The sequence below is a fragment of the Antechinus flavipes genome, chromosome 6, assembly GCF_016432865.1.
Source record: "Antechinus flavipes isolate AdamAnt ecotype Samford, QLD, Australia chromosome 6, AdamAnt_v2, whole genome shotgun sequence".
Lineage (NCBI taxonomy): Eukaryota > Metazoa > Chordata > Mammalia > Dasyuromorphia > Dasyuridae > Antechinus > Antechinus flavipes.
In genome coordinates this window covers 170,287,039-170,306,188 of record NC_067403.1, presented here as the reverse complement: position 1 = coordinate 170,306,188, position 19,150 = coordinate 170,287,039, and the positions used below count along the sequence as shown (strand labels likewise).

Genomic DNA, 19,150 nt, shown 5'->3' with positions numbered 1-19,150 from the left:
CACTCCTGCTTACATACCGGGTTTTTATGTTGTCCTGCCTCAGCTCTCCTCCGCGGCACTGCTCTCAATGGCGCCAGCAATTCACTGGGGAAGAACAGGATGATGCGCTCACTGCTGCAGCTCTGATTGGATGCAGCTCGGAGCGCGGCATGCGTTTCACCGGGGGGAGAGGGACGGACGTTGCATACAGAGGTTACCGTAATGTAGCGTGTAGCGCAGGGGATCACCTTCACTACAGCAGCAATCTCAATAGGGCTTATTTTCGGGGGAGGGCTTATTTTAGAGGAATCTTACGCAGTAAAGAGAGGGCTTATTTTCAGGATAGGTCTTATTATTGGGGAAACACGGTAAGTGTCTGGGGACACATTTGAACTCAGGCGAGTCTTCCTGATTGACCCTATCCACTGTGCTGCCTAGCTGTCCTTGGTGCTATTATACCTATTTTGCAGATGAGGAAACTGAGGCAAATAAGTGACCTTGTCCAGGGTTACACAACCAGATGTGTTCGAGGCCAGATTTGAGCTCTTTCACTCTATTAAGGATCTAAAGATAAAGACTGATTACCTTGCATTCTTTCACTAATGTATGCATATGAAAGCAAAAATGTATAAAAGATACAGTAATTTTTTCCCTGAGGATGAGAGGTTAGGAAATAATTGTAGAGCTATCAGGAAAGGTCTTTAAGAGATGGGGTTCCAAGACGTGAGAAAGGAATGCCTCACCATTAGCACAGTACCTGACACATAGGAGCATCAATAAATGTAGACTGACTGACATTGCATCCAAGAAAGTGGGGAGGGGCTGTAGCTTGTGCAAAGACCCTGAGAATTTTGTATAAGGAGTAGCAAGGACAATTTGGCCCAACTATACGATTTAATTATGATGTTGATAATCAGAATTTGTAGCTGCCATAATAGGCCACATTTTTATAGGTAAAAATCCATGGCAGCAGGAAAAACAAGCTATTTAGAGGAAGTTTTAAGTGAATTATTAAAGGAAATACTCAGTGAATAAAGCAGATAATTCATGGTATTTGTTTTATGTATGAAGAACTTAATTAAAGCAGGGCACAGTGAGGTACGGTGTGGCTTTATTTACATTGGAAAATTTGATTCTTGGTATCCCTGCTCTCCTGGATCAGGAAAGAGAGACAAAATAGCGATTTGGCCTGGTGACAGAACCCAAACCAGATTTTACAACTATTTATTCCTTGGATTAGGTTCTTGTGAGAAAAAAAAAATACTTTAGGAATTAAAATCTAACCCTGTCTTGGTAATCCTTATTTAAAGGGAGAAAGAGAAAAAGGAATGGAGAATAGATAAACCTTTATGATCTTTCTTCATAATATCTCAGGAATATTGTTTTCTTGGGGAGGGTGAGTCTGGATAAAGTCACCTTTATCTTTCTAAATTTCCCAAGATAGGGTTCCTGGAATATGTGGGACTGCCAGCCAAGATGGGGGAGTTTCAAGGTCATAGGCCATTTTATCTATATTAAGAAGGGTTCTGATTTCAGGCTCCTGGCAGTTTTAGTTGAGTTATACTATATTCACCATATACTTCTCAGTGCCTTTTAGACTTTGTAAGGTACTTGTTTCATTAGCAAAACCTGGGGAGTAGTGTTCCTTGTTGCTTGCTGGATCTTCATGAGACATTTCTAGCCTGGCTGCCCCTGCTCATATTAACATGCCTCAGGAATAAGATGGGAAGTCTCAGGTACAAGAGGATTCTAGAAGGATCCCCAGTTAAAAACTTTGAAATGAACTTTTGAAATTTATTCATCATCCCTTTAAAAAGACTTTCTTAGGACAAGTTTCAGTGATTAGTAAACAGCAACACTTAAAATTGACCCTTGTTAGCCCCACTCCTAATTCCTGTTTTCTTCTTGCCATTGATGCCTGACCAATACTTGTGATTTGTAATTGATCTGGTCACATAAGAAAAACCTTGCACCCTTTCTTTCAGTCTTTAGCTTTTTGTGTAAGTATAGAAAAAAGGAACTTTTATTAAAACTAAATCTATACTATTCTCTCCCCCCCCCCCTGTAAATCTAGGATTACAAGCCAGTGTTTTTCTATACCCTTTGGGGGGGGGGGGTTGTCAACCTCTAGTGTTAGTAATTTATCCTAGATTTGAGCAAGATTAAAATGAAATTTCGGAAGTATTTAGCAAAATAAATAAAAATACATCACAACATAATGAATGTTAATTTGTGACTTTCTAAGTTGAATCTGGGCCAGCCAGTATGGATTTTCATCTACTTTAAGAAAAACCTTCTACTCATTTTTCTCCAGCTAAGTGGGTTATCTGTATTCGTGTAATCCTCAGGAAGGTACTCTATCATGAGGCATTATTAACTTTCTCATTAAAAATAAAACTACAACATGGCTTCTCTATATCTTTTTTAGGTAGTAACGCATGTTTTTATTATATGCTCAAAGAATTAGGTTTGTTTAATGTAAAGTCCTTGAGAACAGGGCCTGCATTATTGTGTGTGTGTCTATGAATACATACGTTTATATATGCAGGTATAAACATATGCATTGCATATTTATTGGAGGGGGGCAGAAGCATAACTGAAAGATGCTTCCTTTGCCTAATTTTGCCTTGCCCATTCCTTTCTTTCATAAGCATTTCAAGAGGGTTCTACCTTCTGCCAAATATTTTTTTTTTTGAGAAGTGGGTTTTGTTTTGTTTTTTGTACCTTTGCTTTAAATGACTTTTTTTTTTTTAAGTCTTGAGTTTCTTCACTGATGTCTCTGGCTGCTGGGAATTTTTTAGATCTCTGAAATACTCCCTTATCCTTTCTCTTTCCCATCCCAGAGAGGTATTGTTGTGTGTGTGTGGGGGGGGGGGGAGTGTACACGTGTATGTGTGTAGGTACATAAAAAGCTACAAACTATTAGCTCTGTAATCTTTAGAACCTCTTATAGCCTCAATCTCCTCATCCATAAAATGGGGATAGTAACAGCATTTACCTCCTAGGGCTTGTGATAAGGATTAAATGAGATAATATTTGTAAAGCACTTTGCAGATCTTAAAAAGTGCTATGTAAATGCTAGCTTATTTTTTTAAATTTTAAATTTTTTTCTAATTATATGTAAAAACAATTTTTAACATTCTTTTCTTTTAAATTCTGAGTTCCAAATTCTTCTTCTATCCTCCTTTGTCTTTGAAAAGGCAACCCAGTTGATATTGTATATGAGTAGTTGTGCAAAATATGTTTCCATATTTAGTTTATTATTACTCATTATTTAGTGTATAATAGAAATACACATGGTAAGACACACTGAGTTGTCCTTTACTTTCTCTTGAATTTTACCTTTTTGAAGGGAAACTAGTGTGTACAAGTAATTTATTTTTAGAGGCGTCTCATCTCGTCAAAAATAGATAATAGAATAAAATAGAAAGAGCCAGCTTAAAGCTTGTTAGGTCATGCAAATCATTTATGCCTTCTTAGCCTCAGCTTCCTCATTCCTAAACTAGTACTTGTGGTACTTGGCTCATAGCATTTTTATGAGAGCCAAATGAACTGAGGCATATAGAATGCTTTGAAAATGAAAAGTGTTTTTAATAAATACAAAAATAATTATGGGGAAGCTAGAGGGTATAGTGGAGAGAGTGCTGGACCTGGAGTGGAGAAGTTGGAATCTGGCCTCAGATATTTCCTTATCTGTATGACCCTGCTCAAGACACTGGGTTGTCTGCCTCAGTTTCCTCATCTGGAAAATAAGCTGGAGGAGGAAATGATAAGCTGCTTCCAAATGAGGTTATAAAGAGTTGGACATGCCTGAACAATAACAAAAATAATGGATGTAGAATGCTTTGTAACTCTGAAGCAATCAGGAGGTCTGCTTCCCCCTTCTTTCATTGTTGCTAAATAGGGCACTAATCCCCTAAAGGTGGCCACTCTTTAGTCATTGAGTTTTGGCCAGTGTTCTTTCAGACTGTCACCCATGTTGTAATTAAACCAGAACTTTCCAAAAAATGTCTTTGCAGATGTGTTCCTTTAAAAAGGCCTTGGAAGTTCTCACTGTGTCTTATCCCACTGTGAACTGAGTGACACTCTCTCAAGTAGGGGCAGAGCCAGCCCCTATGTCACTGGTATTTTTGAGAGGAGACATATGTTTCCCTGCCATTTAGGCTGGAGGCTCCCTTAAAAAGTGAGCTCCTGGGATGGCCTCCAGTTCCTTCCTTTAGAAAAGTTGGTCAAACAATTCCAAAAGACTTAGGATAGAAAATGATATCTGCCTTCAGAGGGAGAACTATGGAGACTGTGAATTGAAGCATACTGCTTTCACATTTTACTTTTGTTTGCTTTTTCTTGTTTTTTTTTTTTTCCTTCCATTTTGTTTGCTGTCTTGGGAAAAGGGGAGGTAAAGAAAGGAGGAAGAAAAATTTGGAACTCAAAATCTGACAAAAAAGGATGTTGAAAACTGCCTTTACATGTAACTGAAAAAAAACAAAATAATTTTGAGAAAAAAAAGAAAAGTTGGTCTCAGATCATGAGCTGAGAGGGCCCTGGTCTGTCACCTTGTCTGGTCCTTTACATTTACAGATGAGGAAACTGAGGCCTACAGAATTTAGTGATTTGCTCAAAGTCACTCAGCCAGTGAGAAAGCCAGGACTGAACTTTGTGTCTTGATATCAGAACTAAGAAGAGTGACAGCCCCGCTTGGATAGAGTTAGGTGGCAGCCCAAGAGAATAGGAACCCCAGTCAGTTAGTAAGGGCTTCGTAATCTTCTATACAAATCACCCAAAAAACCCAACCCTTCCAGTTTTCATGGAGTTCTTTTATGAGATTCATGTCATTATAAATGTCATAGACGTGATTTAGACCGGATGAATTGGAGGTGGTTTTAGAGGAAAACCACTAAGATTAAGGAGGCCCGGGAAAGTCCTCTTGAGAAGATAGGATGTGAGCTGGGGTTTAAAAGGAGGCAAAGATGAGGAGGGAGAGAATCCAGGCATGAGAGCCTGCCCATGGAAGTGGCTGGACTTTGGAGACCAGGGATCTCATGTAGGAAAACCTGGAAAGGAAGGGCTTTAAAAGGCAAACAATTTTATATCGGATCCAGAGGTAATAGGGAGCAACATCCTGAGTAAGATGTTAACACGGTCCCTTGAAGAAGATGGTGGACTGGAGTGGGCTGAGGCTTTAGGCACAGAGACTGATGGACAGGCTGTTGGAATAATGATGAAACGAAGATGGTGGCAGAGTCAGGAAGAAGTCGGATGGATACAGGAGATGTTGTGAAGGTAGAATTAACAAGATCTGGGAGCTGATTGGATACAGTGTGGGGGGAGGGTAGAGGCTGACAGCTAGCTTGTATGCTTGTATATCCAGGAGGATGCTAATAGGGAAGTTAGGAAGAGAAAATGTCAGTTGAATTTTGGACATTCCTTAAAAAGGTGATTATGAGACTTCCAGTTTGGAATGTTTAAAAGACAGTTGGAAATAAAAAAATAGAGTTGGAGCTGGATTTTGAGAATCATCAGCATAGAAATGAGAACAGAATTCATGGGAGCTGATGAGCTTTCCAAGTAAAATAGTATAGGAAGGAGGAGGAGAAAGGACCAGGGCAGAGCCCTAGGGGACAGACAGTTGGTAAGTAACCTAGCCTATAAATATTGGTTGGATTGAATTGAATGGTGTCCCTTTACTGTCAGAAAGAGCAAGAGGCTAGCTAGTGTGTCCCTCTGTTTTTCTGTTCCCATCCTCGGAAATGCTGCAGCATTTTCTATCCCTGATTATGTTATGCATCATTTTGAGCAATTCAGCTGCTGCAGGTGTTAATGCTATTTATGGTACCTTTATTTTCTTTGTTTATTATCGCTTTCTTTCATCCTATGAATTGTGTTCTGTTGGTTGCTATGATGTTTGCAGGGAAATTGGTTTGTGGAATTCCAGATCTGATTTGTTGGATACACTCATTTCTTAAGCATTTAAAATTCTGCATTTACCTAATTGTAGGGTTTGTGCTTTCAATTTTTTCTATAAGTGCAGCACTAGGGACTTGGCAAAAGCTTTGCTAAAGTCCAGATCTGTCCAATGTGCAGTATTATATAATGTTAAAAGAAGCCCAAAGGGAAAAAATTAGTATTTGTCACCTCTTGCCATCAGACAGTAATTCGAAAATGTGAAAGGAGCCTCAATTAAGTACACACACTTTACAGAGTCCCTTTGTACTGGCAGTGGGCTTTGAGTCATAAAGACCTGAGCTTCAGATACTTAATAATACTAGCTTTGTGACCCTGGGCAAGTCACTTAATCCTGTTTGCTTCAATTTCTTTATGACTTATGAGGATCAAGTAAGATGATGATAACAAAGAGCTTACCCCTATGCCTGGAACATAGCAAGTGCTTTATTTCATTGTTGTTTATTTTTATGTATTATTATGCCTCTTTTTTGAGCACTCCAGTAGTCTAATAAAAGTTCCTTCTCATCTCAAGTCTAAATTTGCTTCCTTGGCATTACAGATATTTGATTTACCCAAGACCAAGAACAGATATAACCCCATTTCTATGGAACTTCCTTTTAAATGGGTGTCAAGGGACATCCATATGCCTTTCAAGACTTTTCTTGACAAGCCTAAATATATATAGCATGAATACCCGTCATGATCCTGATTGTTTATCTAGCAGGAATATTATATAGCTAACAGATTTCATGTTACAGTGCTGATTCCTATTAAGTTCTTTTTCACTTAAGTGCCTAATGGTATTCTCCATTTTGTACTTGTGAAATTGAATATCTTTTTGTTCTCCAATACCTTTAGCTCTATTGAAATTCTCATTAGATGCAGTCGAGGACTCTGGTATGTCATGATCTTTTGGGATCTTGACCTTCATCTAGTTGTTAGCTACCCCTCCCAGCTTTGTGTCATCTGAAAATTTTTTGTGTATGCTTTCAGTGTCTTTTGTCATTTTATTAGAAATTTTTAATGGCCTAGGGGTAAGTCTGGATCTTTTGGGACACTGTCCTGGAGACCTTATTTCAAGTCAATATTGACCATTCTTTCATCCAGTTCACAATCCACCTAATTATCAGCTCTTTCCACTTCCCAGGAGTGTCATGGAAATGGTTAAATGTTAATACTAAAATCTTGGTAAACTATATAGCAGTCCCCTAATTTACCAGTTATGTAACTCTGTCAGAAAAAAAGAAATTAGATATTTCTTATATTCCTGACTTTTTAGACTACTAAAACATGTATTTCTTTCTTAGGAAATATGTTTAATGTGGGCCCAGCTACCATGTAATTGACATATAATTGTCTGGTTAGCCTTGGCATTCAGTTTAATTCAGACTTGTTAAGTCTATTTAGCTCCATCATGGAAATGGCCATTTTTGTTGTACTGTTATCTTCTTAAGCTGCTGTTGCAACTGCATTTATACTGTAGGGAGAATTGACCTAGCAGAAGGACAGCTGGCCACAAGGTTAGGAAGCAAAGGTTCAAAGTCACTTCATATCTCAGTGTACTAGGCAGCTTTCCAAAACTAGGTTGCAAAACACTGCGGATCTGCATTGAAAAGGAATTTCCTCATCTGTACTTCTGTACAAGGAAAAAAAAGATTTTTATCCCTTGTCCCATTTTTGAATTAACCTTAGCTTTTGTTTATCCCAGTCCAAGTAGTTTTACCAGCTCTTAGGCTGATTTCTTCCATCCATTATCTGTGATTAGTGTTTATGTAACAATTTTTTTTAAAAAATTAATAAAAACTTAAATAAAAGAACTAAAACGGAGGCCATTAGAGAAGCTGGTCTCATTGCCAGGAAAAGCTGGGTTCAAGTCTTGCCTATAACACCTGCTGGTTGTGTGATCCTTGACTAGTCACTCAAGTCACAGTCCTCCAGACAGAGAAACGAGGCAGCCTTCAGCTCTAACGTGAATTTTTACTCGTTGGACATTCCTGGGCCAATAAATCATAGGTCTGTTTCACCACTCTCCTCCCTTCCTCTCTCCCCCAAAAAGTAAACAAATTAGACAGATAATTTGATCTGTTAAAAATCATCTCATGTTTCAATCAAATAATTTTAGATTATGCTACATCCTGCCCTCAAGGAGAATTTGCCATAGGAAGCTTTTTCTAGTAAACATGTTTGTTTGTTTTTTTAATCACTTAAGGTTTCAGGGTGCATGCTAAGCATTCCTCACTGAATATGTTAGGAAAATATTAGATGGTGATTTCACTCTGTGAGTAGAACAAGTACAGTCCTTTATGCACCAGGCTATCGGGACTCAATCTGCTAATCAGAAGGCATTCTGCTAGGCTCTGGCATTAGAAAAACCAGGCTCCAACCATCAGCATCCTACTTGCTGTGAGGAAAACAAAAATACAGATGCAAAAGTCTACAAAAATACATAAAATGCAAAATAACTAGAACAGGGGAGGTACTACCAAGTGTGGGAATTAGCAAAATTCTCACATGGAAGGTGAAATTTGAGTTAAACTGCAAAAGACCAGGGATTCCAGGCATAGGTAAGGAAGGGGAGGATGGCTTGAATTAGAGGCATGGGGGTACAACCTGTGTCCTCTCATTGAGATAGTGTGGAGATAGGAAATGAGCTGCAGGGGGTGACAAAGGCTCCAGAGTACAAAGGGCAGTCATTTGGATACATGGTAAAAGGGAAAAGGGTAGATTAGAGTCAGACTGAAGGGCTCTTAATGCCAGACAGAGAACTATGTATTTGATACAGTTGGAAATCTCTAGTGTATATATAAAGGGAGCAATTGTGGAACATACTGTGTTGAAGTCCTTAAAGGATGCCCCTTCCAAGCATCTTAGGGTACATTTGGAGTACAGGAGACTAGAGGTGGACATAGAGATGTGGGAGTCCTTCAGATGGAGATGATGAGGTCTGTGACTGCAGCCAAGTCTCCTAGAGGGACTGGGATGTCAATCCAGGATGGGAGATTGGAAAGACATGGTTAAGAGAATCTAAATGGAGAGGAGTCATGATAATACTGAGAGGAAGAATAGACAGGGAGATGAAGAGTGGTCAAAAAAAAGAAAGATTAATTGTTGGAAACTTCATAGAGAGCTGTTTCATTTGGGGAGACTAGGACTAAATTGCCAAGGATTGAGAAAAAATGAAACGGGCAACAAGAGTAGGAGGCATTTCTAAGGAGTTGGATTGTGAAAAAGGGATGGAAAATAATGCTGGCCATTAGACTCACTAACATTTATGTAGACCTTTACGTTTGCAAAGCTTTTTTTACAAATATCTCATCTTAATCTTACAACAACCCTGGGAAGTGGGTGCTGTCGTTATCCCCATTTTACAGATGACTCTCATGTTTTACATCTTGCAAGTTAGTGGATAATAGCTTGAGGGGACAGATGGATGGGAGGGTCAAGGAAGTTCAAGCTCTCCCCCTGCACCCAGAGCCATCTCCACTTTTCTGGCCTGTGTCTGGCCCCTGGATCCAGATGGCTCTGGAGGAGGGAGTATAGCTGGTGGCTGCTCAGCCCTCGCTCTCTGAAGTCAGCACTTCCTGATGGGCTTGGTCTTAGTGGAGGGAAACCACCACAGCAATTTCCGCACAAGATGAGGAGACTTGGACTTGTGTGTAGGCAGCTGAAAATGAACCAAGAGACTAGAGGAAAATCAAGAGCAGAGGATGAAGGGCCTGGCAGAGGAGCTCAGCCCTGTAGGGCCCTGGGCTCTTGGAGAAGAAGCACTTCTTCTGCCCCGAAGGGTGATATAAAGATGAAGAGAAGGGGGACACCCAAGAGGAAAAGGGACAGGGGCAGCTCAGTGTGATTGGCATCATAATCACTGCCAGAAGCATGCTTGTTAATTATTGTCCATGTGGGAAGATACTTTTTTTTTTAATATAGCTTTTTTATTGACAAAATATATGCATGGGTAATTTTTCAAAATTGACTTTTGTAAACACTTCTGTTCCAACTTTTCCCCTCCTTCCACCTCCTCCCCTAGATGGCAGGTAGTCCCATACATGTTAAATGTGTTAAAGTATATGTTAAATACAATATATATATGTGCACACACATATTTACACAGTTATCTTGTTGCACAAGAAAAATCAAATTTAGAAAGAAGGTAAAAATAATCTGGGAAGAAAAACAAAAATGCAAGCAAACAACAGAAAGTGCAAATTGTGATCCATACTCATTTCCCAGTGTTCTTTCACTGGGTGTAGCTGGTTCTGTTCACCACTGATCAGTTGGAACTGTTTTGGATCCTCTCATTGTTGAAGAGAGCCATGTCCATCAGGATTGGTCCTCATATAGTATTGTTGCCATGTACAATGATCTCCTGGTCCTGCTCATTTCACTCAGCATCACTTCATGTAAGTTTCTCCAGGTTTCTCTGAAATCATCCTGCTGGTCATTTCTTATAGAACAATAATATTCCATAACATTCATATACCACAATTTACTTAGCCATTCTCCAATTGATGGGTATCCCTTCAACATCCAGTTTCTTCCTATTATGAAAAGGGCTGCCACAAACATTTTTGCGCATACAGGTCCCTGGGAAAGTACTTTTTAAAAACTGCAGATAAGTAAAAGGCATGATTGTTGCCGCAGTACATAGGAGGAAACTAATGTAACAATGTAGTAAAGGCCAGAAATTAAATTCTATTTTTCTTTTTTGTAATGTTGTAACCTGCTTAGTAAATCAGTGGTTAAAGGAGTGTGGCAGTTCCAAAGCTTTAGTAGTTACATGATAGATCTTCCATCTTTGCCTGCCCTCGCAGTCTGAGCTGTGCCCCTAAATAGACACTTTCCGAAGTGCGATATTGTATACCATAGGACCTGTTATCCTGACTTTTTACTCCTGTTTTACTCTGAATTTGGAATTTATTTTAATTTTCATATTCTCTAGAACAGGGCTTGTTAAAATTTTTCTACTTGTGACCCCTTTTTGCCCCAGAAATTTTTACGTGACTCCATGTAAAATAGAGAAACAAAACATTTCCTGATGATCATAATTACATCACCCTCAAATTCAGACCCGGTGTGGTATCTCAACCCTCAGTTTAAGAAGCTTTGTTCTAAGGGCATAGTCTCTTGATAGAGGCCTGCCAGGTACTATCCTGCTTCCAGGTTAATTAAGGATTGGGAGAGGAGTTATACTTATAATCTTATTAATCTAGGAAAGTCCTGCCACTGAGACAGATTAAAATCTTCTCTGATTTCCTGCCTTCAACCTCTGTGGCTTGTTTAGTGACTTGGGTAGGGTCTCCCTGCCAGTCTGTGATAGGCAGGCATTTCAATCTAGGTCTGCTTTCAGTAAGCAGATCATGGCCTGATTAAAATCACTCCAGATTTCCTGTTTATACAATTCTAAAAGGGAGGGAGGCTTGGGGTGGAGCCAAATCACTTGCTGAATTCAAGTGTTTTTTCTTAAACTGGTGCTTGAGTCAGTTTCAGCTTCTTGTCAAAGTGTGTGTGTGTGTGTGTGTGTGTGTGTGCATACGCACATATACATATACTATATACACACATATAGATAAATAATGTCTTTTTCTTCTTTCATTTATTTCATGTCCACATATGTCCCTTCCCCAACCCCTTTAACAAAAGAGTTTTAAAAGAAAGAAAGAAAAGGAAAGAAAAAAAGCTTTTCAGCAAAATAAGCTCTGAGTAACAAGACAAGCTATACTCTATTCCTGGCTCAAGATCCCCAGCTTGGCCAGTGTTGAAGGCAGGTTTGCTTCCCTTAAAAAAACAAAAACAAAGCAAAACAAAAAAACCCCTTTATTTTCTACTTCTTATTCTAAAAGCTTCCTCTTTACTCTGGGAAAATAGTATTTAAAAAAACAAAATTCATGACATTCAAGATAAATTACCTTTGATAATTAACCTCATTTACGCCATGTTGGCTAGTTTTGTTTACATTCTGGAGGTGGTCAAGAATCAATATTCAGGGATGTGTAACTTGTTTTTATTTTAATAATCATCTTGCACTCTTAACAGACTTTGTAATCCCTATGCATTTTATTTTATGCATATGTATATATGTCAGGCATCCCCAAAGTCTTACTGAGATTTTAATCCTAGCAAATTTAAAACTGTATTAAAATTTAGGGGACATCTAGTAATTTAAATATATATTTTATGCATTTTATGCCTTATTCTGAAAAGTGGTCTGTAGGATTCTCCAGATGGCTTCAGGATACAAAAGAAATGAAGAACTTATGGTTCAGGGGCAGCAGGAAGACCTGAGTTCAAATGTCACATTCTAGTTGTAAGACCCAGGGCCTTGGGTTCCTTAGTTATGAAATGGGGACAATAAAAGCATATACCTCCCAAAATTGTGAGAATCAAATGAGATTATTACTAAGCTCTTAGCACAGCACCTGTTACACAGTGAGTGCTATATTAATGTTAGCTATTATATTATTTTGCATTTTGAGGCAATTGAATAGCTTTCCTGTCTTTGGACTCATTCCATTGTGGCCCTGAATACTTTGTATGCCAAATTAAGAAAAAATGAAGTGTTCTTTTTAGCTTTACTTGAACTGAAAAGATTGTTCTTTGGTTGAAAGAAAATTGTAAATTAGGGAAGGAAAGAAAATCAGTATTCCTATAGAGCCTACTCTGTGACAGATACTCTGCTAAGCACTTGTACAAATATCTCATTTAATTATTAATATGGGTTGTTGTAAAGTAAGCTTATTAATGATAAAGTCTGTATGTTGCCTCCAAAACATTGTTTTTTAAAAATTACTTCTGTTTAGGTGGGTTAAGAAGATGGGGAGATATGTGGGTTTTTATAGGGGAATGGTCTGGGGTTTCCCATTTTCCAGTGTTGGACCCAGGCACCAAAACTACTTTGCCTATATTTTTTCTTCCCTCTGGGATTAATTGAGAGAGATGATGCCTGAAGGTCAAGGTTATTCTATCCTATGCTTCTAAATTAACAGGACATTATTAAACCAAACAAATGTAATTGTGTTTTGATTTTTCTTATTAGGAGAAACGGGCAACCTTTCTTTTATTAATCCTTGAATCAAAAACATTTCTCTTAGATGCACAATATACAGCTCTACCAATGTTAATTTCTAGATTTATGTGACTTCTTAAATTAAACTTTCAGTCCTTTAGAAGACAGTTGGTGATGGGAGACCTAAAATGAAGTTTGAGTCTTGAGAACCTTCCTGTTTCAGTTTCCAGTTTCAGGCTTTGACTTTTTTTTTTCTTTCTTTAAAGCAGTTTTCTTTGAATCCCAGCTTGCATGACATTTTATCTTTCTTTTCCTTTCTTTTTGCCGTTTGCAAAGACTCTTGGGAGGATTTGACAGAGTTGGTGGAGCAAATACGTGGCGATACAGAAGGTGCGTGCCACAGCCAACATCTTTCCAGCTGTTGTTTCATTTTCTAGTGGAGGGCGTCCTTGCCTTAGGTGTTGCTTCCAGTGGCAGTGGAGCTGTTGATACACACCGCCGGCCTGATTGGGTCACAGGGTTCTTATCTAACCTGTCTGCTCTTGTCTGTTCCTTACTTTCCAAGAGAGGCCTTAAAGCTTTGGGAAGTACTGCTTTTTGGATATATGTCCAAGTCCCGTCTTAAACGGGTGCTGCTTTCAGAGCCTGAGATCAAATTTTCCTAATTTTTCCTTAGCCCTTTTCTCCTCAGACCATAATCATCAGCTTTGTGACTTTGGGCAAGTCACTGTAAAATGAGGTTAGACTAACACTCTTCTAGTACCCTAATTTGCAAATTTTTTCATTGTCCATGTGAAAGTCATATTTTTTATCAAGCAATTCAAGCAGATAAATATGTGCAAAGCCCATAAATGGTGAGATAAGTAGTAATAATACCAAGAGAGAATGAAAGCAGGAAGGTCCTGCCCTTAAGGAATTAAAACTTGGCATTTGGATGCCATATCAAGAGGAACTCAAAACTCCTCACAGATCTTACAAATTAATTTCTGTTGAGACACTAAGAAACAGAGAAACAAAATGCCTGGAGTTCAGCTCTATCCTTCCCGTATTTGCTGAAGAAGCTGAAATGACTCTATCCTGGCAGCCTTTTCTTTGAAGGTGGCCCAGCACAAATCCTCTGCTCCAATCAAGCTGGTCTTTTCACACGTGCAATGCTCATGCCCATCATGTGTCTTGTTTGTAGTGTTTGCCCCATCTGGCATGCCTTCCCCCATTTACACACCCTGTCCATCTTTTGAGGTCTAGCCTAAGTTCCATATCCTCCATTAAACCATCTTTCCCTATTCTAGGCCATGGGGATCTCTTCTTTTTGGAAGCCTTTAGATGGAACAGTTAGCTGGCTTATTGGATGCAGCACTGGGCTTGGAGTCAGTTAAGATCTGAGTTCAAATTCTGATTCAGAAACTCACTATCATTGTCACTCAGTCATTCTCTACCTCAGTTTCCTTATCTATGAAATGGTGATTATCTGCCTCGATGTTGTTATGAGAGCCAAATGAAATCAAAATATATAAGACACTGTATGCATTTGGTATAGTGAATAGGTAGCAGGCCTAGAGTCAGGAAGCCTGACCTTCCTAAGGGCAAATATGACCTCAAGCACTTCCTAGCTATGTGATCCTGGGCAAGTCTGTTAACCCTCTTTACTTCAATTTCCTCATTTGTAAAAGGAGCTGGAGAAGGAAATGGCAAACCACTCTTAATATTTTTACCAAGAAAACTCCAATGGGGTCACAGAGAGTCAGACATGACTGAAGCAGCTGAACACAATAGCAAATCATTTTTATTATTGCTACCTCACTGAAATTTTTCAGGTTTACTATCTAGTTTCATGTGGGACAGTGTAGTCTCATTTTCTAGACTGTCAGCTACCATGTCGATGCTTCTCCATGTCCCCCATGATATTGGGCCCTCTGGGTATTTGTGGGCTCACTACTAGGAAGATTAGATCTAGAGAGCCAAGTATTCTTGGTTGAACTTCCTAGTAACTGTGTATCTCAATTGACCACAGGGCCTCTGATTATACCTCTTCATTCATGCCAGAAACTTTTCTCTTTTTATGTCTTTTCTCTTGAGAGCTGTTCTTTATGAAATGTTAAGCTAGTCATTTACTGTGTTTCCTAAAGGCAAAATATTTTTTTTTTGTTTTATCTCTTTTAATTTAGTAAACAAGGTGACCAAAATTGCTCTGATGAGAAAAGTAGTTTTTAAAATGGGTTTTCTAAAAGCCAAAAGAATATATTGGCCATTGCTGAATATTGTTTGCTTACTTTTCATGTAGTGCAAAGGTCTTTGTATATATAAATCATGTGATACAGTGAGAAAATACTGGATTTGAAAGGTCTAAGTCCTCAGTTCCTTTAATTATATGAACTTGATGAATAGTTTAGGTGCTTTGGGTCTCAGTTTCTTTATCTCTAAAAAAAAAAGGGACGGTGCTAATTAGGTAACTTCGTAGATTTTGAGACTTAGAAGGGACATCAGTCAATGGCGATCTAGTCCAACTCATACACAAAAGGAGTCCTGAGAATACCATAACCAATAAATGGTCATCCAGCCCATGTTTGAAAATCTACAAGGAGGGCAAACCCAACATCTCTCCTAATTAAAATTTTAATTTATTTTAATTAACTAGCATTTATTTCCCTTTCCCTTCCTGACCAACTAAAGAAAGGGAAAAAATCCTCATAACAAATATGCATAGTCAGACAACACAAATTCTCACATTATATATGTTGTTTTGTACCTTGAACCTCGTTGTATCTCTTTTTAGGTCAAGTAGCATGCTTTATTGTTAGGCTTCTGGAATTGTTTTTTGGTATATCATTTTGTTGCATTGATCATTTAAAAAATGTTTTTCTTTATAATGCATAAATTGTTCTTCTGGTTCTGCTCACTTTATTCTGCATCAGTTCATATAGTTCTTCCAGTTTTGTCCAAAACTGCATGTTTCATCATTTTTTCTGGTACAGTAATATTCCATTATATTTATATACCATAATTTGAGTAGTTGTTTCCTCAGTAGATTGTCAACTTTTTAGTTTTGAGCTTTTTGCTACTGCACATATTTTTATACTCATGAAACTCATTACCTTTCAAGATAACCTTTCCCAATAGCTCTGGTCTAAATTTCTCTTTTTAAAAGATTTCATTATTCCTAATTCTGTCCCTTGTGGCCAAATAGAAGTCTAATTTCTTTTCCACTTGAGAATGCTTCAGATACTTAAAGGCAGCTCTCCTGTTCCCCAAAATCTTCTCTCCTCCATGCTCACCATCCCTGCTTCATTCAGCTAACACTTGTAGCCATCCTGATTGCTTCCCTCTGAATTCTTCAGCTTCTCTGTGTTGTTCTTACATAGTGCCCCCAGCATTGAAGACAGGGCTCCAAGTCAAGAATAAGTAGGACTCTTAATGTTTTGCATTAAGGATTGCCTTGGCATTTGTGACTATCACATCTCACCACTCAGTTGAGCTTGTTGCTCACACTAAAATGAGCAAGTTGCTCCCCAAAGAACTGCCTGTCTAACCATACTTTCCTCATCTTGTATTGGCCAAATTAAATTTAACACCCTATATGCAATTATACGCACCCTATATATCTTATTGCCCTATTGAATTTCTTGTTGGTGGATTCTGTCCAATGGCCTAGACTATATGGGTTTCTGACTGTCAGTATGTGAGCTAGCCTTCCCACCTTTGTATCATATCAGTATTTAGTGAGCATGGTATCCATGCCTTTTTCCAAGTCATAGATTAAAAATGTAAAGATTGCAAAGCAAAGCACACTTTCCTGGGGTATTCCATTAGAAACCTGCCTTGTTGACTGCAACCCATTCATTAATGGTTGAGATTGGCTATCCAAGTGAATGCAAGGGATAATGCTGTAAAAAATTACCTGGCATGGGTTCTATCAATAAAAAGTTATTAAAAAAAAAAAAAGAGAGAGATTGGCTATCCAAACAGCTCTAAATCTATTTGATTGTTTTATTGTTTAGCCCACAACTTTCCATCTTTTTCACAAGAATAATATGAAGTATTTCCATATTTTTTGCAAAAATCTAGGCAAACCATCTCCACAAATTTACTCTCTCCTACTGATTTAGTAATTCTTTTGGGGGGAAAAAATGAAGCATTCTAATAAAACTTTTTTTTTAATTAAATTTTTATTTTCATGTCTGCATTTTCTCCTTTACACTTTCTCCCTTTCCCACCAATTGAGAAAGCAAGAAAAAAAAATCCTTTTATAAGTACATATAGTTAGGCAAAATATGACATGTGACCTGTTTCTGATGAAGCCATATGAATTCATTGAAATTCTTTTCTTTTGTCTTTTGATAACTTTCCACTTGTCAAGTAAGAGAAAAATCACTTTCTTTATCTGGCAAGTATGTCTGATACTGCATCACCACTCTGTCACCTCTCTCTCCATTAGGTAGGAAGCATGTTTCTTCACTCTACTGAAGTCAGAATGAGCCATTGGATTGATCTGATTCTTTGAAAATTATTTTTCTTTGCATCCTTGTTCTCATTTGTACTCAGTTCACTTTAATATCAGTTCATAAGTGTCTCCCCAAATTTCTTTGAATCCATTTTTTAAAAATTATTTTGCATGGCACCAGTTTGTTTAACCTTTCCCTTACCTTTCCCCATGTTTTTCCCTGTTCTATATATGACAAAAAGTACTGCTGTGAATATTTTATACCCATATCTTCTTTCTGTCTTCATTATTTTGGGGATATAGGCTTAGAAGTGATATATGTACACTAAAGTGACTTTTGCAATGTAGTTCCAAAGTGCTTTTGTAGAATTCTTGTTGTATTTAGAAATGGATATTTCTAAATTCCATTCTAAATCCATTTCTAAACTCCAACAGGATAGGGGTAGCTGTCATCCTAAAGTTTCTCCAACAAATACTGTTTTCATCACTAATCTGATAGGTGTGAAGTTAAACTTCAGAATTGTTTTACTTTATTTTATTTTTTTAATGAGTTGATACATTTTTTTAAAATGGTTATTTATTTTTGCTTGTTTATGTCCTATCTTTTAGGGAATAGCTCTTGTTCTTATGTATTTGAATCAATGACATCAAAGCTTTAGCTATCAGAGAAACTTGCTGGAAAGATTTATTTTATTTTTTATAGTCAGTGTTTCTTTTTTAACTCAACTTTTGATTTTGCTTGTGCAAAAAAAGCTTTTAAGTTTTATATATTAAAAATTGTCTGTTTTATCTTTTATGATCCTGTGTCATTTATTTGGTCAAGAACTCTTTTCAGTCTGTCTTTGTGAAAGATATATTTGATGTGATCTTTTATATGTAATTTCTTTATGATATGACTTTTTATATCTAGGTGATGTAGCCTTTTGGGGCTTATTGTGGTATATGATATAAGATGTTGAATGCTTTCTTCTTCCCAGAAATTTCTGTCAAAAAGTTTTTTTCATTCTCCTAGTTGGTGTCCTAAGATACTTTATGGTACATCAACAAAGTCCTTTTGATGTGTCCTCTCTTATCATGATGTGATGATCTTTGCTTCTTGTAAGGCTATATTTACAGAAAAATTGACTCCAACAGTTTCTAGTGGTCTGCAAGGGCTTTATTCCTGATAAAAGAGCAAATCTATTTCCTGAGGACCATCCCAGAGAGGCACTCTTCCAGTTGTCTAGTCAGTTGATAAATTTTTCTTGGCCACAGTGACTCAGAAATGGGAATTTAAAAATACATAAATAAATAAAATCTTTTTGTCCTATGTGGCCTTTGGGCTACATGTCCTTTAGCTTCTACAAATATGTGGTATCACGACATGAAAGTCACACAGTTGTTAGATGCTCAGTAAAATTCAGTTTGATTTTTGATACTCTAAAAGAGATCTCAGTCTTATGGAAGGTTGTGTGTTGCTGTAGGTACTGAATCTTATCCATTTTGACATTCTTGTTATTAATGAAGGTAGAATTTGCAGCTCAGTGAGTGGAAGGCTCACATGTACTTTTTGGAGAAGCAAAAGATTTGGCAGATTGTGTTTTATTATAACTCCAGAAGTTCATCAAAAAATATCATTTCATGGGCTATTTGACTATTACCTATTTTTTTTTTTTTTAAAACACCTTCAATGAAAATAATTGCAGCTTACATTCTAGTATCAGTTGCTAAGTATGAAGTGATAGAAAACTCCTATGAACGGTTTGAAAATAAACCTCCAGGCCAAATTGATAGACTTGAGAGTTTGT

General features: G+C 37.7%; 1 protein-coding gene across 17 annotated transcripts in view; it reads left to right on the top strand.

Moving 5' to 3' along the window:
* The window catches only part of RUFY3 (RUN and FYVE domain containing 3), a 125,160-nt gene that overhangs the window by 30,523 nt on the left and 75,487 nt on the right, over positions 1–19,150 (top strand). For 6 of the 17 annotated variants that reach the window (XM_051964527.1, XM_051964524.1, XM_051964526.1 and 3 more), the window contains one exon: positions 13,262–13,315. The exons of the other annotated variants lie outside the window; for them this stretch is intronic. In XM_051964527.1, the coding sequence (XP_051820487.1) occupies positions 13,262–13,315 (54 nt within the window). The remainder of the gene's footprint in view (positions 1–13,261; positions 13,316–19,150) is intronic. 17 annotated transcript variants of the gene reach the window in all.